General features: G+C 33.7%; 1 protein-coding gene across 1 annotated transcript; it reads right to left on the reverse strand.

The window, feature by feature from the left end:
- Window positions 1-663: 663 nt before the first annotated feature.
- Window positions 664-22,200, reverse strand: LOC110633625 (F-box protein SKIP31). The gene is made up of 9 exons (XM_058136119.1): window positions 21,881-22,200; window positions 21,566-21,793; window positions 21,371-21,444; window positions 18,843-18,918; window positions 18,147-18,257; window positions 1,816-1,990; window positions 1,612-1,730; window positions 1,058-1,112; window positions 664-970 (listed from the first exon to the last, which is right to left on the reverse strand). Exons 1-9 carry the CDS (start codon window positions 21,956-21,958, stop codon window positions 900-902), a joined length of 987 nt encoding a protein of 328 aa, XP_057992102.1. The 5' UTR covers window positions 21,959-22,200; the 3' UTR covers window positions 664-899.
- Between the last annotated feature and the right edge of the window lie 4,632 nt (window positions 22,201-26,832).

Below are 26,832 nucleotides of genomic sequence, written 5' to 3' on the forward strand. Positions count from 1 at the left end.
TTTGAAATAATATTTAATAAATAATTTTTGTAAAAAGATGCGAGAAGGAAATCCCACTAGACAGTAGCCCCCAACCCTTACAAACGCAAGCAATACTTCTTAATAATCTTAGTCTTTATTTATTTTATAGAAAATATTTTCTTTCATATTTTTCAACATTTAAATCACTTTAAAAAAATTTATAAAAAATATTTTTTTAAATAAAAAAATATATCATTTTTAAAAAAAATTACTTTTATCCTTAAAAAAAAATTAAATCTTTCTCTAAATTTTAATAATTTTATTAAGATATAAAAATATTTATATATACCTAACATAAGTACATATTATTAATTTAATATTATCACTAAATAATAAAAACTATTTTAATAAAAATTATTATATTAAAAAATATTTTCTACATGTAAATTATTTCTCGCAAATCAAACAGAGACTTAATATTTGATTCTTCAACCCGCCCAAATACTCTTATCGCGAAACAAACTCTATCAGCTGTAACCAATAATCACTGTAATCCTTTAGAAAGAAGTTACTCCTGTCGCTAGATTTTGTTGCTTGCATCTAAAAATTAGGTGCACCTATTATAACTACGATAAGATGAGAACTCCCCAAGCCTGAAGCCTATTTCCTATTTCAAGCAAAACTGTAAAATCAGATGAAATCTACAAACCCAAACGCCCCAAATTTCACTTAGCTCAAGGTTTATTGCGCATGCAAGCCGGCCCACATAACAGCAAAGCAACATAACTACAGGAAGAAAGTGTCAGAAGAAAGTTGCCTAAGCGTTCAATACACACAGACAATGTAACTGTAAAATTAATCACTTGAATTACTTATATGGCAAAGTTATGACATCTTTGATATTCTATGCATCCAACTCATGCAAACTAAGATTTGGATCAGCAAAACCTCAAACAAGCTTCTAGCTCCTTCTCATCGTCGCAATTATATCCCAACAAGTAAGCTCGTGCTGCCATAAACAAACAAGGCAATGATATATATTACATTACCATTAAGAGTAATTTGAAAGATATAATATGAAAATATCTTCAATTACCAAAACGACCAGATCCCATGAATGGCTCTGCTTCATCTGTTGCTGCGCCTTCCGCCTATCACAAGGAACACAAAGGATTACGAATAACTCAATAGCAGTGACTTTCTAAATAACAAAATTAAAAAATTTAGCAAAAAGGAGTTATAGATTAATTGTGAACTTTAGAAATTAGATTATACATGAAGTTATATTAAAATCTCTGCCATTTAAAATTAAGATATACTATATTTTCCTTATTTCATGAACAGATTACTTGAGTTTAATGCTGATTTTTTTTCTGTTCTTAATAGCTATCACATAAATAACATTCAAGATTCTATAACCACAGGACGCTATAACATTTGACAGAACAGGTACCATTTTTCCGTAAAATAAAGATGACATAGAAGATACAATAGGACCCGCATAAAATGATAAAGGGTATTCATCAGGACCAGAGAATTGCATCCTTGGCAGGCTAATATAGTTCAAAAATAGTAGATGGCAGAAAGGAAATGAAAGGGCATGGATTTTTACTCCATTACAAAACTGAGCAAGAGGAAAATTTAACTTACAGGACATGGCTCCATTTCATCTGGTGACACTAATCTATCAAAACAAAGCCCGGAAATTGTGCAGACCAAAAGCTCATTTACAGGGTTTATAACAACTTCTCTGCATGTATCATCACACACTGAAAATGAAACAAGATCATATGTTATGCCCTGATGTCCCAATATAAAGACACATTTGCCCATATACAAGCACAGATTTTATACCGTGAACATTTCCGGTCTTCTCACAAACAAAAACATCCCCAATTTGGTGGTAAGAACACTTCTCTCCAGAACAAGTATGGTCAGTGACCACCTTATCAGTCAGGCCTTTGCTCTTTTTCCATATAGACACCTGATCAGCAATTGTCTTGTCAAGAATTATCTGATCATCTTTCACCTTCACAAAAATAACCAAATAAGTAAGAAAATATACGTATAATTAACGCATAATCTTCATTTTGCATAGTCAAATATCAAGTGGATAAAAAGAATTGACTAAATGCATATGCATGGCTCTAAATCTACTTTTAGATGCTTGTATCACAGAGATCTCAAAATTTGACTAAGAATGCAAAATCATTGTTGCTCAGAGTGATGTGTGACAATCCTTTAAAATACCATCAAAATAGGTAGGTTTCCGCTTCCTAGGATATAACTTCGGATGAAATCCTCCATATCCTTCATAAATGGATTCATTTTAACAGATAAAACCAATTTGGTGTTGAAGAAGCACCTAAATGTTATGTATCAGACCTGCACTTAATCCAAAAACAGAGAAAGGAATCTAGAAATAGACTTGGTTGAGAAAAGAAAGAGAAGGGAGAGAAAATTTAGAAAGAATATAGAGAAGAAGCAAGATAATTCGTGACTTTGATTCTTGAATGAGAAATACAGGTGCTTTTCCTACATTTTATGCTCAGTCCCCTCCTATAACTGTCACAGACACACTCAACTAATTACAATAGATTCTCTAACAGTTCTATAACTACTTCCTCCCTCTCTGTTAGTTCTTATACTTCTATTCACAGCTTACTAACTACTCAACTTCCTTAATCATAACATTCCCCACTCCTTGAAATCATTCTTATCCTCAAGAATGATGAAAGAGACAACAATCAGCAAAAAAATATTGCAATTATAGACCACAAGCTACTACGAGGACCTATAATGGATCTTAATGTGCAAATCTAATAACCTGCATACTGGAACTGGTTCTTCATATTTGCCTCTTTTTTGTCTACCTTCTCCATCTTTCAAATTCATCTTCTTCAAGAATTATAGATGCAGCTCCCTTCAAGATTTTTTTTTTTTCTTCAGCGTTCTTGATTTCTCCCATTTACCCTCTATGGAAATTAGGAAAACACAAGAAAACACAAGAATAGAACTCAAAATCATGGTCCTCTTGAATTACTAAGCTCAATCCATCCCCATCGCTCCAAGAAATTACAAGTTTATGGGCTGTGGGTTGTGCAGCTTTAATCTCCAATGTTATTTTCTAATCCAGCATGTCTTTGGGTTGTGCAGCTTAAATCTCTAATATCGCAATTTTCTGGTCCAACACTTCTTCAATTTCTAACTGCGGCAAAATCATCTTTTGTGTCATTGAACCAAGGACTTTCATTTCATATTCAACTCTTGTTTTCCCATTGCATAATATGGTTGCCCCTCATAACCCTCTTCACCATTTTCCTCCTTAGAATACTAACTCACACAAAATGTATTAGCAATAAAATTCTGTTTCATCTCAGTGCCCTTGCCATTCTTATCGGAAACTTCACTTGGGTCATCTTGGTCTTCATTTGGCTCTTGATCCTTTGGATGGGAATTAAAGAAGTCTTTGAATGAGAACAGTCCTCTGTCCTCAAAAACCTTGTTCTCATATCTAGCCAATTCATCCTCATTGCTGCAAACCTCTTTACCCTTATCTTTCATCATAATATTCATAAAGGCTCGAAATCCCCCCTTGAAAGAATTGAGTTCCAGACAAGTTTTCTTCACTTCCTCTTTCAACCCCCGAGACTCCTCTTGGAAATCCCTCATCTTTTCTTCCAGCTCAGCAATCTAACCATTTCTTGACTTATTATCACAAATTCATTCATGTTTCCGACTCACAAAAACTGAAAATTGAATCAGTCCATCCACGTACCAGTTCTGAAACCCTAACAGAGCTTTGGAGCCAACAATTGGTAACGAAGAGAAAGAACAGAAGAAAAGAAAAGATTGAAGAAAGATCAAGAATAGAAAAGAATTTCAAGAAAAGAAACAGAAATTTGAGGAAGAAAGAGGGGTTTCCAAAATTGCATGAAGAAACACTAATTTCATGGCTCTTGGGAAAAGGAAGAAAGAAATTTGTATTTCAAGAAGAAAGAAAGAAGAAAAAAAATGAAAGGAAGAGAATGAGAAGGGAATTTGGATTCTCAAAAGAAAAAAAAAAAAAAAAACAGAAACAGGGTACTGCTGAGAACAAGAAACAAAGCAAGAAACAGGGGGAAAGAAAGGGAAGAACTTTCTGGGAAAGAAGGGAAGAAAATTCAAGGTAAGAAGGAAGAAGGAATTGAGGAAGAAATTTTTAGGGGAAGAAATTTAGAGGGAAAGAAGAGAGAGAAAGAGAGAGAGAAGATCATTAAGAAACCTGATCCTAGCTTGGGTGCAACTCAGATGAACCACTTTTTCAGCTTAAGCCCACTTAGAACCAAGCTCTGACACCAATTTGTTATGTATCAGACCTGCACTTAATCCAAAAACAGAGAAAGAAAGCTAGAAAGAGACTTGGTTAAGAAAAGAAGGAGGAGGAGGATAAAATTTAGAAAGAATATAGAAAAGAAGAGAGATAATTCTTGTATTTGAATAGTGAATGTGCTTTTCTTACATTTTATACTCAATTCCCGCTTATAACTGTCACAGACACACTTAACTAATTACAACATATTCTCTAACTACTTCCTCTCTATTAATTCTTATATTTCCACTCACAACTCACTAACCACTCTACTTCCTTAATCTTAGCACTAAACTAGAGTCTTAAGGGTTTCAAATTAAGTAGAAAAAAAATGATAAATGCATTGGAAGGGCAAGTGATCAAAATGGGATTAGCTTAGATGGCATTTAAAACCGCACTTCAGATACCTATGATTTATTATGCAAAGAGTGGAAACGATGTCAAAGTGGGGATATGTGAAGTGGAAAACAGCAACAGTAAGTTCTACATGATTGCAAAACACCAAGTGGAAGAATGAAGAGGAAGTTCTAGTTGACAAGTGGAAAAAGACTGGCCAGCTATGATGAATGGCCATGAGTGTTGAGCAATGATGAAACAACACATTCACAAAATTAATGTGGCAAAAATAAGGATGCTAAGATGGACATTTGAAACTATAATGATGAACTAAATAAGAAAATAATGCATTTGTAGGAAGGTTTAAGTTACAACTATTGATAAAAAATTGAAATAAAAGAAATTGACATGGTTTGAACCTTTGTATTGCATACTAAAAAATGTCAGTATGGAAGGTTAAGCATATTGAAGTTGTAAGACATAAGAAAGTGACAAGCATACTTGAGATGATGCAGGAAGTATCTCAAGAGAGGATTGCAATGTAGATTGGAAATACCCCGAATTTTCATTTTATGTATTTTAGGGTAAATGGTGCAGCTCGAACAAAGTGGTGGGAGTTCAAAGGAGTAAAGCAAGTAAAGTTCAAAAATGAGCTTTTCGAGTCTGAAGCATGAAAGCTGGATGTAGATGCCAATGGTATGTGGATACAGATGGCATCAAATATTAGAAAGAGGCAATGAAGAGAAAGAGGGAATGGTATAAGAAATTATCTAAGTGTGATAATAATGTGGCATATAAACAGTACAAGATAGCAAAGAAAGAGGCAAAAAAGGCAATTAGTCAAGTAAGAGCGCAGGCCTTTGAAAAGTTATACAAGAAACTTGGAACTAAAGAAGGAGAGAAAGATATTTATAGATTAGCAAGGAGGAGAGAAAAGAAATGTCAAGATCTCAATCAAGTTAGGTGCATTAAGGATAAAGAAGCAAAAGTATTGGTGAAAGATGACGACATTAAAGAAAGGTGAAGAAATTATTTGATAATCTCTTTAATAATAGTCAAAATGGTAATAGCGTGAATATGGACTATAGAGCAATAGAAAAGAATGTGAATTATACTAGAAGGATTAGATTTTTAGAAGTAAATGAAGCACTTAAGAGAATAAAAGTGAGTAAAGCCTGTGGACCCAATGAAATACCAATTGAAGTGTGAAAGTGTTTGAGAGATATGGAAGTGGTATGGTTAACTAAACTGTTTAATAAGATTCTAAACCCAAAGAAAATGTCTGATGAATGGAGGAAGAGTATTTTAGTACCTATTTTTAAAAATAAGGGAGATATACATAGTTACTTAAACTATAGGGGAATTAAACTCATGAGCCATTCTATGAAGTGTGGAAGAGAGTTGTAGAACATCGACTACGTCATGACACTTTTATCTCTCCCAATCAATTAAGCTTCATGCCCGGTCGTTCAACTATAGAAGCGATATTTCTCATTAGAAGCTTGATGGAGAAATATAGAGATATAAAGAAAGATCTACACATGGTTTTTATCAATTTGGAGAAGGCTTATGATAGTGTTCCAAGAGATGTCTTATAGAGAGTGTTAGAACAAAAGAGGGTATCTATTAGATACATACAAGTGGTGAAAGATATGTACGAAGGAGCAACTACTATTGTGCGCACAGTGGGAGGGTACACAAGAGATTTTCCTATTTCAGTTGGATTACACCAAGGTTCGACTGTAAGCCTATACCTTTTTACATTAGTTTTAGATGAATTGACGAAACATATACAAGAGAGTATCCCTTGGTACATGATGTTTGCGGATGATATAGTTCTGATAGATGAGATGCGAGGAGTCAATAGAAAACTATAGCTTTGGAGAAGTACTCTAGAGTCAAAGGGCTTTAAGTTAAGCAAAACGAAAACAGAATACATGCATTGCAAGTTTAATGAAGGCCGAACTGGTGATAGGAAAGGAGTTAATTTGGATGGAGTGGTACTGTTCCAAAGTAATCACTTTAATTATCTTGGCTCAATCCTTCAAGTAGATGAGGGATGTGAGGAGGATGGTAGTCATAGGATTAAAGCTAGATGGTTAAAGTGGAGACGTGCCATAGGAGTTTTATGTGATCGTAAGATTCCCAATAAGTTGAAAGGAAAATTTTATCGTACAGCCATACGATCGACCATGTTATATGGTAGTGAGTGTTGAGCACTAAAGGAGTCGTATGTATCTAAGATAAGAGTTGCGGAGATGAAAATGTTAAGGTGGATGAGTGACCATACTAGACTAGATAAAGTCCGTAATGAGAGTATTAGAGAAAAGGTAAGAGTGGTGCTAATTGAGGATAAGTTGAGAGAAAGAAGATTGAGGTGGTTTGATCATGTGAAGCGCAGACACACGGAGGCTCCAGTTAGACAAGTAATGCACATTAGGTTAGAGGATAGAAAGAAAAGAAGGGGTAGACCTAAACTGACTTGGTGGAAAGTAGTACAACATGACCTAAAAGCATTATACATTTCTAAGGATTTAACCCAAAATTGTTTAGAGTGGAGAAAGAGAATCTATACAGTCGACCCCAATTTTTTGGTATAAAGGTTTAGTTGAGTTAAGTTGTATTTTAGGGTACTTTGGATTTTATGGGATTAATTTCGGCATTTAAAAATTTTTTCAAATTGATTTTGAATGTTTTTCAAGTAAAGTTGGTGCATTTTAATTATTTTTTAGTATTTAAATATTTTTACAAGTGGTCCATAATTTTGCCAGTATTATAATTAATTAAAATAATTTATTTTTCGTGTTTTTAGTCTCTCCCAATGGCAACAAGAGAGAGAAGCAAGCAAAAAAAAGGGGGGCGAATGGTGGGGAGGAGAGAGAGAAAGAAAGCCTTTGACCCATTTGACTAATCATTAGCCAACATCACTAGCTATGGCCAAAGAACCAGCAGCCTTCTTCGCGTCTCCTTGGCATGGTTTTAAATAATGGCTATTACATTACGTAATGACCATTATTTACAGATTTGGGGGGATTGCTACCAATATGCTCTTTACATAATGGCAAAATATGAGTAATGGGTAACTGTCATTACCGGTCATTACTTAACAGGTAATTGCCATTACCCACATAGACAGAAATTCTTTTTATTTTTAGTGCAAAGCGGAAGAGAGCTTATTTTGTTTCTACTTTCTAAACTTCATCTGTTAATCACAAATTTCCAATCTCGAATTTTCCATCATCACAAATCTTCATTTTTTAGGCTAAGATTACGTTACAGCCATTACAAACCTATTTTTGTTGCTCATGGTCATCACTGTAATTTAAATCCATGCTCCCTAGCTCCAGCAGTACCTTTAAAAACAATAGAATCAACAGTAGCGACGCTTAGGGGTGTGCATTAAACAATTTTAACAAAAAAATTTTTTGGATGAATTGGTTCAGTTTGATTATAAATTTTTGAGAACTTTGATTTTCTATTCAGTTTTATTTATTATTTTTTTTTATAGAAAATCAACAATAAAATGAACCAAATGAAAATGGGCTTTTTCAATTAAACCTCCAGATAAAGCCCTTGTCATCTCTTGCAGTCTAGTGACTCCAATCCAATTTGTCTGCAAAGGCTAGCCCACCATTTCAAGAAAGCTTCGAACCAAACTCTACTACATCCTCCTATCATCTCTTCTCATTCATCTATTTGCGCCGCATGCCCTCTCACCCACCTAGCATCTCAATTGTTCTCATCTTCCCTCGTCCCTTGCCACCCCCCCCCCCCCCCCCTCCTTCTTTCTCCCTTCTCTCTCTCTCCTCCCACCAAAATCTCAGTTTCTTCTCTCCCACCCAACCCATAACGCCAACACCGACTATTGCACCTCCTCAGGACGTCTTTCTATCGCTCCCTTATCCCATTCCACAAGAACATCCTCCCCCGTTATCCCTCATCTCGTGGCTCAAGAACATCCTCCTTCGACGGCTAGCTGAGGTCGACAGCAATGAGAGCAATAAGAGAGATGAGAGATTCTTCAGTTCCTCCCATGATACAATCATCAATGATGATCTGTTTGGTTGCTAGGATTTGTTCCTCATACTCCCATTCTCTTGTAATCTATTTTCGGAATTTATTTAGTTGAAATTTTGTTAATTTCGTAATGGGTGGTGGTTGGGATTGTTCATCTAGGTGGGTAGAGTCATAGAGGGAACTGGGAATTGGAAGTGTAAACTAAAATGGCATTATTTGCTTGGCCATTCTATTCAAACTGAAAAACTGAATCAATTTGGTTCTGTTTCTATTTTATGGGATTTCAGTTTTTAGTTTTTAAGGTTCAAATCCAAACCAACTGATAGCACATCCCTAGCAACACCAAATGAGAGGAGAGAGAGTTACAGCATTCTCAAAGACTTCCAATTCCTACGTTTGGCCTAAAATAGATGGCGTTGAACTCCTGAGCTTTTGGTTCATGTCCTAACTAGGACCACCACTTGATATTCACCTAATATGCAGATTAGCGACAGTGCTATTCACGGCCTTTAAGGCCGATTTCGGACAATATGTGCGTAGTTCCAACGATTAGCCACTAGGAATGTATTCCTCATCTTTCCATCATTCTTTTGGCACCGACCTTATCGTCTAGACATCGGACAACCGAGATTCTCAATTGAGGGCCATGGTTAATCTGGTAGATTTTCAACAATCAAACAAGAATTTGGAGAAATGAACTACCTATTTGTAACTAGCGTCTTCTGTGCATTCTAGGACCATATTCGAATTGGTAAAACTCCAACATCATGTGGTTTGACCATATTTTGGGCTATATTTTGCATGTATGTTATGGATGTAGATATATAATGAGTTGAGTTGACCTCTCCACATATGAATACCATATATGAGTAGCAAGTTGAGTTGAGCTCTCCTCCAAACGTATGTTATGTTGTGTGTATAAACCTTATTCAAAACATGCTATTTCATATTTAGGTTTGCTACGAGCTTTTGGGCCTCATGTGAGCCTAAGTCCTAACACTAGTCTGGCCTATGAGTTTGGATTGCGACAAAATTTATATTAGAGCTTTAGGTTGTAAGTGTCCACCGTCTACATAACCTAGGGTTGTAACTTGCAAAGTAAATGACCTTTTTTTTTTCTTGGACATCTAGTTCAAAAATATGCTTTATGATATGTTTGTGTAGTTTTGGGCTAATATGTTTCAATAGAGATTAGAATAAATGACCTGGTTGGAGTTGAGCTCACTATGGTTTGGGATAGATCCAAAAGAGCAAATAGAGGGGATCAGCCCACTCAGGGTATGGACACGTGTGCATGTATTAATTCTATATCATTCCTTGGCAATTATGTTGCTTATGCGATTTTATTGTTTGTTGATACGTTTCATACTTAGGAGTTGATTATGCTTAAAAATGATAGTTATAGATGTTATGTGAATTATTCCATAATGCTCATCCATGTTCACCTATTTTTCCTTATATAACAACTAAAATACTAGTACTTCCAACATATCCATGCATTCCATCCTTCTTCATCGAACAATTATCATGGACTATATTAGGTAGTAAATTCTCACACTTCATAAGATTCCTTAAAAGTTGTGTTATTTGTTTGTAATATTTATTTTGCATGCATGTTATGGATGTTGATATGTAATAGGTTAAGTTGAGGCCCCCACATATGGATATCATATATCGAGTAGAGAGTTGACTTATTATCTCCCCCTTGTGTGTGTGTGTAATTATCATGACAATAATAAAATGGCCCAATGAAACCACCATGCAGCACTATCACAACTCCCCATTAGCGTATACTAGTCAGCCTTCCTATTAAGTTAGTCCAACAAACTAGAACTAACAAGGGTGACAAAAGAAAACCAAAGTAAGAAACTTGGCTAAGGGAATGTGAGGGAATTTCGTAATGAGACAAAGTGTATACATAAATTGGCTACGTAATTTTATTACACAAAGGAAAGAAACTATACAGAGGCTTTATAAAGTATACAAGGTGGTTGTAGGAGGATGGTTGCTAAGTGAGCTCTCTAATTGTCCCATATGAAGTCCCCAATCTCTTATTTATACTTATGCCACCTCCTTAAACATGTGGCTATAATTGTGCCTCTAATGTGTAGTTAAAATTCTGCCTAAAATAAACAGTGGAGATATCTCTTATTCCCCCTCCTTAAAATGAGTGGCTATGATTACATTATCTAAAAATATCTCCCAAAAATATCTTATAAATGAGAGAAAAATTTAGAGAGTGTAGCTTCACTAGGAAGCTTCCTTGAAGTTGCTTAGTGCTGGAGAAACTGCCTGGAACCTTTCCTTAGGCTATGAAGCTTGCTAGAGCTAGCTAGAGTCTTCTAGTAAATTCTGGTGCTGGCTAGTTAGTGTTGGGGGGCGCTAGAAGTTTTTGAAGCCTACTAGGACGCTCTGGTGTGCGCTAAGCGAATCTTGCTGGTGCTAGAACACGTTGGGTGCTTCTCGTAGGCACTGGAACTCTTTGGGACATGCTTGAACGTGCTTGGGTGCACTAGGCAATTCTTCGCAAGTGCTAGCAAATTCTTGCCAACCCAACCTCATTTTGGGGTGCTGGTTGGCTCGCTGACCCTCACTGTCACGCACAGCTCCCTCGCCCATTCTGTTGGCCACCTGGCCACCCAATAGGCTCGACTGGCTTGCTGCTTCGGCAAGTTGGCCCAAACCTTCATTGGCATAAAAAATTGAGGCAATTTGTGTGAGATACTTTTTTGGTAGGCAACATTCTTCCCCCTCCATTCAAGTAGTGCCCTTGATGCTCTGCTATCTTCGTACGCGGCAATTTGATCTTTGAATTTGCCCTAGCTTGCTTTACAGTCTGGCAGTCCCTTCCACTTAACCACCAACTCTCAAATTGATGCTTGATGACCATGTTGCATAACTCAATCCGAAACAATCTTATCTACTTCCTTGGAATATTGGGTGCGAACAACTCCTAGCGCCCTTGTAGAGATTACTCTTGTTGGGTTCTCTCAACCTTTCACGAATGGTTTAAGCAAGCTAACATGAAAAACGAGATGTATCTTCAAATTTGATGACAAGTCTACCTTCTAAGCTTGATAGGACTCTCGTATTTCCTTCACAATTCCTAGTGTTGACCCTTCCATACTTTTGCCATGTTGGTATATCTTTACCAACACTAAGTCCATTTCCTGAAATTCTCGTGGGCATCTCTTCTTGTCAGCCCATTTCTTCATGCGCTTTGCTGCTACCCATCATGAGCATGGATAGAATATATCGACTTAAGAATAGAATGCAATCGTTAAGTCAATGGCCTGGCTTACCTCTTTTGCCAACTTCCTACCTTCTGGTTTGGCTTACGAGTTTTAGCTCGCCTACTTCTTTCTCACCATCCCAATTAGCCATTGGTCTTAGGTTGTTTGTGCTTACTAATCTCTTAGTGGATACTCTAGCTGATTCCACACTAGACTCACTTCGTAGCAAATTATATGAAAATTGAGCCACATCCAACAACTTAGCCCATTCCCACTGGTTAGCACTTATATGATGTCTCAAATACATCTCAAGCAATGCATTAGTCCTCTCTGTTTGTCTATCTATTTAGGGATGCATTGCTGTGGAAAAGTTTAGCTCTGTCCCCATGAGCTTGAACAATTCTATCCAAAATCGTCTAGTAAATTCAGAGTCCAGTCGCTGATAATGATCTTAGGCAGCTCCCAATACTTAAGCACAAGCTTCAAAAATAGTTAGGCAGTTTGCTCAACTGTGCAATCCTTCGGTGCAGGGATAAAAACACCATACTTTGAAAATGGGTCAACTACAATGAAGATACACCCGCTACATTCTAAAAGAGGAAGTCCCACTATAAAATCCATGAAGACACTTTCCTAAGGCTTCTCTTGAATAGACAACGGCTCCAATAGGCCTGTAGGGTGCTCATGCTCCATCTTATCTTGTTGACAAACAAGACAATATTTTACATAGGCCTCGCTATTGTCCATCATCCAAGGCCAAAAAAAGGCATCCTCAAGCAATGCTATGGTGCGCCGAATGCCAGCATGCCCAACCCATTGGCTATCATGAAACTCTTTAAGCCCCCCCTCGATTATCATGCTAAGGCATATAAACTTGGCACCCCTTGGTGAGAAGTAGTCCGTCTTCAAGCCAAAACATCCTAGATTTGCCTTCCTTGACTAACAAAATGTAGCTTTTAGCCGTAGAATCATGCTCTAGCCCTTCCTTGATTCTCCCCAACATATTGCTAATGGGTTGGCTAAAGTCAAACAACTCATCCTTGCGGCTAAGAGCATCTGCAACTAAATTAGTTTTACTCAGTTTATACTCCATCCGAAAATCAAACACGGCCAAGAAATCTTGCCATCTAGCCTGTTTCAGAGAAAGCTTCTTCTGAGTCTGAAAATAATTAGTGGCAATATTGTCTGTTTTGACAGTGAATTTACTACCAAAGAGATAATGGTGCCAAGTATGGAGGCAATGAACTACCATAGTCATTTCCTTCTCTTGGACAGTATAGCGCCTCTCTATATCATTTACCTTTCGACTCTCGAAAGCAATAAGATACCTTGCATGAGAACACCACCGATACTCTCAAAAGCAATAAGATACCTTGCATGAGAACACCACCGATGGAAAACCTCGCATGGGCTTTCATAATTAGGCAAATTCAACACAGTTTCTGCCACTATTGCACCCTTCAAATCCTCAAAGGCGCGCTGGCATTTGCTAGGCCAGTGCCAATCCACAAGTGGGGCCGCAATGGCAAAACACTTTTGTGGGTGGTTCCCACTCTTAAATAGCCTTCACCTTAGAGGGATTCATATGCAACATGCTCCCTCCAACAATATGACCTAAGAATGCCATCTCCTCTTGGGCAATTGAGCATTTCTCTTGCTTTACATAAAGCTCATTAGCCTACAAGGTACTGAACACCATTTTCAAGTGTTCCACATACCCCTCCAAGGAATTACTATAAATGACAATATCATCTAAATAAACCACAATAAATTTGTTAAGGTATGGAACAAGTATTTTGTTCATGAGAGTGCAGAATGTTGCCGATGCGTTAGTCAAACCGAAAGGCATGACTAAAAACTCATAGGATCCATAATGAGTCACACGTGTTGTCTTCCCTTTGTCCCCTTGAATAATGCGCACTTGATAATACTTGCAGCGCAAGTCCAGCTTTGAAAACACCTTTGCTTTGCCCAATTGGTCGAACGAGTCCACAAGGAATGGAATTGGATACTTGTTCTTGACTGTAAGTTTGTTTAACGCCCAGTAGTCAATTCACAAACAAAGTGACCCATCATTCTTCTTTTGGAACTGCACCAGTGCTCCATATGGTGCCTTGGAGGGTCTGATGTAACCAGCATCCAATAACTCCTTCAATTGTCTCCACAATTCTTCAATCAAGGGTGGAGACATGTGATAAAGGCCAAAGGCAAGCCGTTTTTCCCCTGGTTTAAGCTCAATCGCGTGATCAACCTCTCTTCTAGGTGGCAGCTTCCTAGGAAGTTCAAATGGCATGACATCCTTGAATTCTTTAAGCACCTGTTGGACAGGAGTGGGAATAGATGCTCCCCCACCTTACTACCCTTCATCCTCTTTGAAGGTAGCCAGAAACTTAGGTTCATTCATCTTCAATCCCTTAGATAATTTCATTGCTGAGATAAAATTGCCCCCACCATATTCCCTTTTGATTGGCACATAGTATGGTTATCCATGTTGTAAGATGCACATGATATCTGAGTAGGTGGACAAGCTAGAGAAGCTTGCATTGTGCAAGACAACGCTGCTCAATGGGGTTGCCACCTGCAGGGGCACTCCAAATGCTAGAATTGATGCACTTAAACCAAAGGCATAAAGCGGGGCTCGAAATGCTCGCAAGATTAATAATTTCTCGTGGAATGTGGAGCAATACTCCAAGGCAGTTGGCATCACCAAAGATGCAGCAAAAATTTGCAATGTTCCACTCTACCTCAGCAATGTGGCAACCATGTGGTGGAGAAGGCATAATGAAGATATCAAAAAGGGGACTTGCACTATCTCCAGTTGAGAGGAGTTCAACAAAGAGCTAAAGCAACAATTTTACCCCGAAAATGTAGAAAGTGAAGCCCTAGCCTGCAACACAAGGAGGACACCATCCAAAAGTACGTTAAGGAGATTTCTAAATCAATGTTGGAAATCCCGAATATGGGGGAGAAGAATGCTCTATTCTGCTTCCTTGATGGCCTTTCCAACTGGGCAAAGGTGGAGTAGCAACACAAAGGGTGTGCAAGACCTTGCCACCACAATGGCAGTACCCGAATCCCCAATCTAGTTCAAGAAGGAGGAGTCCAGTAAGCATAAGGGGAAGAAGACAGATCATAGCCACAAAGCCAAAGGCGGAGACAAGTCCAAGTATACCACGGACAACAAGGGGAACAAATGGGCAAAGGACAAGGCTAAGGAGAAAGAAGGTCATTCTCCCAAAGCCAAAATTACTTGCTTTATTTGTAATAGACCTCATAGAGCGTTTGAGTGTCCCAAGAGGGGCAAGCTTGCTGCATTGGTTTCAAAGGAAACCAAGCCACAAGGGGAGAGGCAAGTTGCCTACTATAATTGCTAAGTGCAATTAAGGCCAAGGTTAAAGGGCAAAACCAAGGTCAAATGTAGTAGAAATAGATGTCCATGGCACAACACTAGTGGCATTGGTAGACATTGGCCCACAAGGCACTGCATACCATCTTCAAGTGTTCCACATGCTCCTCTAATGAATTACCATAGATGACAATATCATCTAATTAAACTACAACAAATTTGTCAAGGTATAGAGCAAGTATCTTGTTCGTGAGAGTGCAGAATGTTGCCGGTGCGTTAGTCAAACCGAAAGGCATGACTAAAAAATCATAGGATCCATAACGAGCACACATGTTGTCTTCCCTTCATCCCCTTCAACATGTGCACTTAAAGAAATGGGCTGACAAAAGAGATGCCCACAAGAATTTTGCAGAAGGGCACTTAGTGCTAATTAAACTATACCAACATGGCAAATGTATGAAGGTTCAGCACCAAGAATTGTTAAAGGAAATACGAGGCTCCCTATCTCATTATCAAACGGGTTGGCAAGCAAGCTTATAAGGTAGACTTGTCATCGAATTTAAAAATGCATCTGTCTTTCATGTTAATTTGCTTACAAGAGCACCAAGGAGCGTTCATACCCAATATTCCAAAGAAATAGAGGAGATTGTTTTCGACTGGCTTGTGCGACATGGCCACTAAGCACCAACTCAGAAACTGTTGGTTAAGTAGAAGGAACTGCTCGATAGTGAAGCAAGCTGAGAACCCTTGGAAGAACTATGGCAATTCAAAGATCAAATTGCCGCATATGAAAATAGTAGAGCGTCGAGGGTGCCGCTCGACTGGGTGAGAGAATGTTGCCTATTGCAAACTCCCCACACAAATCACCTCAATTTTTTGCGTCAATAAAGGTTTGGACCAACCTGTCAAAGCAATAAGCCAATCAGGCCTATCAGATGACTAGGCAGCCAATAAAATGGGCGAAAAAGCTGTGCACACTAACGAGGGTCAACAAACCAACTAGCACCCCAAAACGAGGTTGGGTTGGCAAGAATCTATCAGCGCCTTCAAAGAACTGCCTAGTGCGTTCCAGCACATTTCAGCATGCTGCAGATAGTTCCAATGCCTACGAGAAGCAACCAACGTGTTCCAACACCAGCACTAGCAAGATTCGCCTAACACATGCCAGAGCGCCCTAGGAAGCTCCAAAGACTTCTAGTGCGCCCCAACACCAACCAGCCAGCGCTGTAATTTTCTAAAAGACTCCAACCAGCTCCAGCAACCTTCACAGCCTAAAGGAAGGTTCTAGGCAGTTTCTCCAATACCAAGCAACTTCGAGGAAGCTTCTTAGAGAAGCTACACTCCCCAGATTTTTCTCCCACTTGCAAGATATTTTTCAGAGATATTTATAGACAATGTAATCATAGCCATTCATTTTAAGGAGGTGGAATAAGAGAGATCTCCACCATCCATTTTAGGTAGATTTTAACAACATATTAAAGGCACAATTTCAAGTAAAGGCCAAACTGGTGATAGGGAATGAATTAGTTTGAATGGAGTGGTACTGTCCCAAAGCAATTACTTTAAATATTTAGACTCAGTCCTTCAAGTAGATGGAGGATATGAGGAGGATGTTAGTTATAGAATTAAAGCTGGATGATTGAAGTAGAGACGTGCCACCTGAGTTTTATGTGATTGTAAGATTCCCAATAAGTTGAAAAGAAAATTTTATTGTACAGCCATACGACTGGCTATGTTATATAGTAGTGAGTGTTGGGCACTGAAAGAATCGTATGCGTCTAAGATAAGAGTTGCAGAGATGAGAATGTTAAGGTGGATGAGTGGCCATACTAGACTAGATAAAGTCCGTAATAAGAGTATTAGAAAAAAGATAGGAGTGGTACCAATTGAAAATAAGTTGAGGGAAGGGAGATTGAGATGATTTGGTCATATGAAGCGTAGATATACGGAGGCTCCAGTTAGACAATAGAGCACATTAGGTTAGAGGATAGAATAAAAAAAAGGGGTAGACCTAAATTGACTTGGAGAAGAGTAGTACAACATGACCTAGAAGCATTACACATTTCTGAGGATTTAACCCAAAATCGTTTAGAGTAGTGAAAGCGTATCCATATAGCCGACCCCAAATTTTTGGAATAAAGGCTTAGTTGAGTTGAGTTGAGTTGAGTTATTAAAGGCACAATTTCAGCTACATGTTTAAGGAGGTGGCATAAGCATAAATAGGAGCTCAGAGACTTCATTTAGGATAATTAGAGAACTCACTTAGCAAGCATCCTTATACAGTCGCCTTGTATACTGTCTAAAGCCTTTGTATATTTTATTTCCTTCGTGTAATAAAATTACTCAGCCAATTTGTGCCTACACTTTGCCTCATTACCGAATCCCACATTCCCTTAGCCAAGCTTCTTACCTTGGTTTTCTTTGTCACTTTTGTAAGTTCCAACTTGTTAGACTAGCTTAGTAGGATGATTGACTAGTACACACCAAGAGGGAGTTATGCTAATGCCACATGGCGGTTTTATTGGAGCATTTCAAGTTTTGGCTTGCATAGGATTTTAGGGGCCTACACCAGCCCAAATCTCAGTGTTGATCCAGTCCAAGAATTTGTATCGTGACAATTTTTCTCTAAAGATGCAACCTAAACCAAGTAAAATTTACAAAAAATAATAAAGAAAGAAAATATGAACGTTAAAATCAAGCATGCATACCCTCATAAATGCAGATCTTAGAATTGCCATGGGCAGAATTAACAACTTACCATTGGTTCTCTAATCCCAAATTATGCACCCCATATACAGAAATGCCATGAGAAATAGGCAATTTCTTAATTTAAAATAACAAATAGTTCAAACAAAACAATGAAAATATAAAAACAATTTAGGGAAACAACGTCCTACATTACCTGAGAAGGAAGAGGAGCTTGACTTCTCTTTGCTGCATGCATTTGCATGTAGTACTCTTTAAACTCAGGAGGGCAATTCCTAACAAGCTTGACCATGTCCTCTTCATCACGCTGCAAAATAAAAAAGCTAGCACTTCAAGAATATGTTATTTAACCAGTTTAACATGCCCTCTTCATCATGCTACAAAATAAAAAAGCTAGCACTTCATGATTGTTATCTAAATTGGTCACATTACACCAAAATACAAAAGAAATTTAAAAACTATACAATGTATTTTTACTAATAAGAAATCAATTAACAATTGGCCCCTATATATTAAGCAAATTATTATGTGCTTATGGTATATGTGCACGTTCACTTACAAAGGCATGGATTTCTAAAATTAAGACATAACAGCTTTTATATGAGTAGTATTAAGTACACCATATTTTTTAGTGCACCAAATATCTCATATAATTTACTTATATACTAGTCCTGGGAAAAAAATTTTTCTAGGTTCACCATTGTATTTCTTCAGAGATATACAAGTTTTCACATATTTATCTAATTAAAAATTATAAAATACAAATATTTTCCCTAATCCATTACCATTAGTAGGGCAAGTAAAGCGGGGCAAATGATGGCAAACAAGAGAGAGAGAGAGAGAGAGAGAACAATTATAATAATACTAGAAATCATTAAGAGTAAAAAAGCACCTGCATATAGAGTTTCTTCCAAACACAATCACACAACCTCTTGGAAGGGGGCAATAGACCCCATCGCATACAGTACCTGCCAAAATTTTGAAAATGCAAACTATATTGATAACCATGGTTATAAGGTCAATACATATTAGCATAGATATGCAAAATTTCAATTTATATATGATAGCAATTTTACTTATCCTTTTGACTTCACTTTTAAAAGGCCTATCAAGGTTGCATTTAGTATGGGGTTAAAGGAATAGGATCAAATGTTATGAAAGCAAAGGTTATAAAGACACTTATGGGTGTAACCATCAATGGGTTAATGATTTTTTTTTTTAGCGTATGGTTTACTTTATATACAAGAATAAATAAATTATATTATTGAAATATAAATGTCGGCAAAAATGGTAAAGGCTCATTCAGGGCGATTGTTGAGGCAATGGGTTGTGGTAGAAGTAGTAGATAATAATTTTATTACAAATTCATTATATTGTTGCCTTTTTACCCTATTAGAAAGACTAGGTTAATGAAGTAACCATTGTTGTCAAGAGGTGCCTTGACGCTTGCCTAGACACCCAAGCAACGCGAAATCTAGGCACCTCGCTAAAAAGCCTCCAAGCGAGGGGCTGCCTAGGTGCCCAAACGAGACGTCACCAGGCCCCCCAAGGTGAGAAAAAGGCAAGAAATTTAAAATAAAAAAAGTTGAGAAAGAGAAAAGCTGAACTAATTTGTTTTCACCTTTTTGCATCCACACAATCCCTAGATAATTAGGATTTTGAGATTGCATGACATAATGAATGAAATTGATCAATACATTTAGAATTTTAAATTATATTATGTGCTTTATGATTTTTACTTTAACATTTTGTATTATTAGAGGAATAATTTTAATTTTAAAGCTTAAAACACATAATATGTTATGAAATAAGAATATATAATTTGACAATTTATTGATTGTGTAATATGTTAAACTTTTTTACATTGTATATTTAATTATTTATTATTTTATAATAAATTAATACCTCACTTCACTCGAGCAAGCCTAGCGCTTCAGGTGATGGGGGACCTTCTCGCCTTAAGGGCGCATAGCGCTTTTGATAATACTAGGAGTAACAATTAACATCCTTTAATCATGTTTATTGGGGAATGGCAGGATTTACTATTTACTTCCCTTAATAATAATGTCAAAAACCCCAAAATGGAGGGGATTTACTCTCTTAACATCAAGAAACTCAAAAGGAGGTTAAATTTTAACCAATAAGACTAAACGCCCTTTAATATCAAAAACCTCAAAAAGAAGGTTAGAGGTCTAGGTTAGAGTTACAAGCCTAGATTAATGGGGTGAAGACAAAAATATATTCTTTAAATAAAAAGAATTTTCAAGGATGTCATCCATCAGTTTCTCCACTGCTGACCTTCCCTACAACCAACCACCACTGTAAAGCAGCTTCCACCATATATATTAACACTACAAAAGTTTGTGTAATTTACTCAACCATATACATAAAAATAAATAAATAAAGGCACACAAAACACACTTCAAAATGTAATCCTTATTTTATAATAAATTAATACCTCACTTCACTCGAGCAAGCCTAGCGCTTCAGGTGATGGGGGACCTTCTCGCCTTAAGGTCGCATAGCGCTTTTGACAATACTAGGAGTAACAATTAACATCCTTTAATCATGTTTATTGGGGAATGGCAGGATTCACTATTTACTTCCCTTAATAATAATGTCAAAAACCCCAAAATGGAGGGGATTTCCTCTCTTAACATCAAGAAACTCAAAAGGAGGTTAAATTTTAACCAATAAGACTAAACGCCCTTTAATATCAAAAACCTCAAAAAGAAGGTTAGAGGTCTAGGTTAGAGTTACAAGCCTAGATTAATGGGGTGAAGACAAAAATATATTCTTTAAATAAAAAGAATTTTCAAGGATGTCATCCATCAGTTTCTCCACTGCTGACCTTCCCTACAACCAACCACCACTGTAAAGCAGCTTCCACCACATATATTAACACTACAAAAGTTTGTGTAATTTACTCAACCATATACATAAAAATAAATAAAAAAAGGCACACAAAACACACTTCAAAATGTAATCCTTTACCAAACCACCGCATTCCCCCAACCCCCCCCCCCCCCCCCCTCCCTTTTCCCATAACAAAATAAATAAATAAAATAAAAAATAAGTAATAGCCATTAGAGGCTCTTTGGGTTAGATGTTGGGAGGTAACTAGCTAATGGTTGATTATGCCGATTCGTGTGATAAAACTTATAAATGTCGAAACATGTCCAATTTTATCCCTTGTAACAGGCGTATCAGCAAGACTATATTTTAAAAGTACTTCTAGCTATTAGCATAGATAATTTTCATTAAAAGAGAGAGAGAGAGAGAGTTGAAAGTAGCTACAAATTTGAAAGAAGATATTTTCAAAAAAAAAATTGAAGGAAGATGATATGATAGAATTAATATCAATTGCTTAATATAACAATAACAGACTAATAAGATAAGAAGTTTGATGGAAGTACTCACAGGCGACGCCATAAAGACTCATCAGATGCAGCGTAATTCAGAAATTTACATGCCAGAGAGCACGCCATAAGATCCTGCAATTCATTTAGAACAAAAAAGGGGAAAAAAATAAATCTAAGAGTTTTAATTTCATTTAATAAAAAGAAAAAATTACAACAAAAATTAAAACTAAAAGAAGGAAAACCAAAAATTGACCTCAGAAGAAAGGAATTTGAGGATATGAGGGAAGAGTTCAGGGGGGATCTTGCTCAATATCCCACTCTCTATCCTCCTTGGCTTACTACTATGCTTCTCTTTCTCTTTCCCTTTCTCTTTCTCCTTTGGATTCTCAATTTCATTTAAACGAACTCTTTTCGCTTTTAGCTCCTCCTCCTCCTTCTCCTCCACCTTCTCCTCTTCCTTCTCTGCCTCCTCCGCCTCTTCCTACAGCAATCGATCAAAATTTTCACAAAAACTAATCAACAAATTGATTGATACAAAAATAAAATCGAACCGAATTTTGCAAAATACCTGATCCGAGACTTCGGAGAGGACCTCTGATTCGAGGAAGTGTGCCAAGAAATCGTCCTCGTCGTCCGAGGTGGTCATGATTGGAAGCAGATCTTCCGACCTAATATTTTTTCCTTAAAGTTGCTATAAGAGATGAAACTTAGAGATCAGACGTCTTCAGAAGTAGTCGTTGTCGCCGCCGCCGGCGGTGGCAATAATTCACGGAGGCCGGTTGGGGGCTGGGACTTCTGGGGCTTAAAAATGGGGTTGGTGCGGGATAGATTCCGGGTTGGTTCGGGTCGACCGGCAGAGATGGGTTTGTCTGATTCTCAACTCAAAGAAAATATCTGGCTGGCACTGTTGTACACATTAATATTTAAAAATACTAAAAATAATTTAATTATTTTGAATTTTATAATCAACTAATATTAAATTCAATTTTTTCCTATATTAAAATAAATTAATTTTGATATTTTTAATTAATTTATTTAATATATTGTTTTTTAACTGTAATGTTAAGCATACTGTCAATTTAAAAGTCAAAAAAGATTTTTTAAAATCAAATCAATTAATCTATTTATTAATTAAAATCATCTCCACAACTTAAATATTAAATTTATATTTTAATTAAAATATATATCAATAGTGTATACAAATATGGATGCCATTGTCCATTAATATTAAATTTTAATGACATTTTATGAATATTTAATTATTATAAAATATTAATTAATTAATTATTATAAAAACTTAATTAAATAAAATTTAGAAATATTAATATAATAAGAATCTATTATATTACATTAGGAAATTTTCTACTTATATTTATAAAATATTATTAATTAAAATTTTAAAAAAATAAAAATTTAATGAAAGCGAAACTAATAGGATCTTCTATAAATAATAATAATGATAATAAAATCACAATCTTATGTACTTTTGCTACTTAGTTATGCAAAAAGGAAGAAAAATATCATCTAACAACAAAGTTTTGTATACTTAATAAAAAGTTTATAGTAAATAAATTTATTATAATAAAAGTTCACATATAATTTAATTATATTATATTAAAATTTAGAAATATTAATGTATAAAGTTCATATTAAATTCAATCTATGAAAATTGTAAAAATCTTGTCAAATTTTCCATAAGATTAGGAATATAATAGTTAGGGATATGCAGTTGCGGTTTCAATTTCGGTTCTGGTTCTAATTTAATGGAAGCTGAACTTCAATTTCTCTATTTTTTTAACTGGAATCAACATCAAATTACAGTTCAAGTTCAGTTTATTTCGGTTTGGTTTTAAATACTTTCTATTCCTATTCGATTTTATTTTCGATTTTAATTTCAATTTCGATTTTCGATTCTTACACTCAAAATTACAGCATTATTATATTCCTTTAAAAAAACAAAAACAATTATATATTTTTAACATCAAAATATTAATTAAAATAACAATATTGATATTATAATAACAATATTAATATCAAAATAAAATATCAATAAAGTAACAAAAATCAAATTAACAATTCTTACATAAAAATACAAGATAATACTAAATGTCCATAATAAATCACATTATATTTTCATATTCCCAACTATAAAATGACAGCAAATCACTTCATAAAAATTTTGTAGAGTATGATTACAACTTTTTAAAATTAAAAATAAAATAACTAATCTAATTTTAAGTCACTTCATGTCTTTTAATAACTATATTTTATTATATTTTATATATATATATATATATATATATATATATATATATATATTTTAATTACATAATTTTTAACTTGAAAATATGCTAATGACTAAAAAATGAATTTGTCACGTAATTATTGACTATAAACTAATTTAATGTATTTATGATTAAAAGAAATAAAGTTAAAATTAAGTGACATATATACATTTAATTAAGGATAAATTTGGTTATATATATAATTAAGAACAAATTAGATATACAACCTTAATTGCAAATAAAAATATATAATTTTGTTGAAAGTGGATAATTTATTTAAAAAATCATAAAAAAAACATATGTATTATTTCAGTTTTTTTGTTTCGTTTCTAGTTTAGTTTAGTTTTGATACAGTTTCGATTTAATTTTTAGAAAAAAAACTAAAACTAAATCGAAATAGTAAAATAAGTTCAATTCGATACGAGATAGTTCGGTTCCTATAATAACAGTTCTTTTTCGATTTCTATTCAATTTAATATGATTTTTCAATTTGATTTGAAACCTTAGGAATTATGCACAGCCCTAATGATAATTGACATGAAAAATATTAAATATTCATTATCACCAATCATTAGTTCAAGATTATATTTTAAATATGCTTTTTATAATAAAATTTATTTTAAATATAGTTAAAAAAAAATTTCAAATTTTTATTTATATATTTTAAAATGTATACAACTTGAAAATGTTAAATTTAACTTAAAATAAAACGTTAATAGCTTATAAAAAACATATTTTAAAATATATTTTCCCAACAATAATCTCAATAATAATTACAAATAAATCCTAAAATTTCATTGTCACTTTTATTTTTATCTTATTCATGATTAGAATAAATTATTATTAAATTTAAATATTAATTAAAATTAAAAAAATTACTAATACCAATTATGAATAACGCGAATGATGCATATGAATTACTGATATATATATATATATATATATGTATAAAGGAAAACATTAAATTTAGTAAAAATACTCTTTATGATTTCTATTATTTATAAAAATATCAATAAAAATGTATATATAACGATAAATATATAAATTTGTCATTAATAATATAGTTAGTGACAATGTAATCTTTCATTAATCTATTCTAATTCATCGCTAATGACACTTATATGTCACTGATAATTTTAGTAATAAAAGGCTTATTTATAATTCATTGTTAATAATATTTAGCGACAACTTATGCATCGCTAATCCGTAAATAATTTTAAATATTACTATAATTAATGTAAATTAAAATACCGAATCTCACTTTCATTAATTTTTTTTCTTTAATTGTTTTGAATATTTACAAACTTATAATATTAAATTATAAAATAACTATTAAAAAGTTAACCATTTAATTAACATAATTATAAAATTATTATTAAAAAATTAATTATTTTATTAAATTAGATTTTTTATTTATATCAATAGATATAAAATTCTAATCTTATTAAGTGACAAATATTTTATTTATTTTAAATTTATAGCTATTTTTTAAAAATAATAGTATTAGTTAAGCATTTATATTTAAATATTTTAATTTTGTGTAATAATACCCAAGCCTGATAAACTTTTTGACGTATAATGTGATTTTTTTTTTCTTTCTTCTTTACATTTTTTGTGTCTTTTTTTTAATTAACAAAATCTATTTATAAATCTTTAAATTATTTGAGTTTTTGTATGTTATATGTATATTCTTATGAGTATAATTATACGTGAATGTGATCATTAGGATTTTTGTTATCATTGCTAATATCAAATGATATGCTTGTAAAATTCAATAATTATATTTATATAAACTAAGATAGAGTGATTTTCCTATTTCTTATACATTTAATATTGATGTATTAAATAACATTTGAGATGATTAATATCATTTTTACATAAAAAAATATATTTTACATATGATGATATGAGATTTTAATTTTCTCGGGTCTACTTAATTTAAATGTAGTTTAATTATAATTTGTTAATATCCTTATATGTATGAACTTTTTTTTTTAAATTATCTTAGCTAGATTGTTGACTATGACTATAAGGTTATAAAAAGGTTTAATTATATTTTTTTATTATATTTATGTGAGAAGTTATGCTATCTTTGTATTAATTTTAAGTTATTATGTTTTAGATTTTTAAAATGATAAAACGAGATGAATATATGAAAAGAAAAAAGAGAAAAAAGAATAATTTCACTATCTGAGGGTATTACTTATATAATTATTATGAAATAATTATAAGTACATGATTAAATTTATATCTATATTTATATTTTAGTCTATAATACTTTATAACATATATCATATGATCTATAATTTAAAAAATAAAAATACTTATTAAATATATTAAATAGTATATTAAATAGGATTTAAAATTATTTGTATTAAATAATATAACAATATGAAATTTCAAGATATCATTGGAATGAAAATTAAAATTTTATAATGATAATGCACTAAAGTACAAAATATATATTAAAATTATTTTATTTTTTAATTTTATAAATAATTTTCTTTCCTATTAATTTAGCTAGGTAATTTCATTATGCAAGTTTAACATTATTTTGCTTATGAAAAATTAAAATATAGGCAAAGAAACTCTTTTTTAAAAAAATAAAACAAAAGTTTGATTGAATTTAATTTAATAAATTAACTTACATTTATTATAAATTTATTTTAATTTTTAAACATATTCGTCTATCCATATTTTTAAATATTATAATTTTTTGTTATAGTACATTTAAATTTATAATTAAGTTAATGTTATAGTTAGCACATAACTTTCATAAAAATATGATCCAACCAAAAAAAAATTCTTAAGTTAATAAATATTTTTGTTTATAAAATTAATTAAAATAACCTTAAAATTAATATTTTAATTTAAATAATTAAATATAATATTTATAATATTATAATAATATTATATCATATATCAAAACAATAGAAATTATATATAAAAACTTAAATAATGAGTCCTAATAATGAATACAATGACGCACAACTCATTGTCTCGTATGTGTATAAAAGTTAAACCTTAAATAAACAAATAAAAAAGGCTTCGTAAGGTTGTCTCATATGTGCTAATAAGAATGTTTAATAAATTTCCCTATGATACCCTTTTAATCTTTATTTTTAAATCTAATTATATATAAAAATTAAGTTATTATCTTAAATATTAATTTTTATCTAAGTATTTTTAAATTTTAACTAAATTCTTATCTCAATAATTAAAATCTAAAATTCTT

The sequence above is a fragment of the Hevea brasiliensis genome, chromosome 15 (assembly GCF_030052815.1).
Source record: "Hevea brasiliensis isolate MT/VB/25A 57/8 chromosome 15, ASM3005281v1, whole genome shotgun sequence".
NCBI lineage: Eukaryota > Viridiplantae > Streptophyta > Magnoliopsida > Malpighiales > Euphorbiaceae > Hevea > Hevea brasiliensis.

Bases quoted from the DNA above. Each gene is read 5' to 3' on its own strand.
- LOC110633625 (XM_058136119.1), bottom strand. From the start codon at position 21,958: ATGACCACCTCGGACGACGAGGACGATTTCTTGGCACACTTCCTCGAA. The intron at 21,445-21,565 runs GTCAATTTTTGG...AATGAATTGCAG, and splicing joins TCAAATTCCTTTCTTCTGAG to GATCTTATGGCGTGCTCTCT. The intron at 1,991-18,146 runs GTAATGTAGGAC...ATTTTTGTGAAG, and splicing joins AAGCTCCTCTTCCTTCTCAG to GTGAAAGATGATCAGATAAT.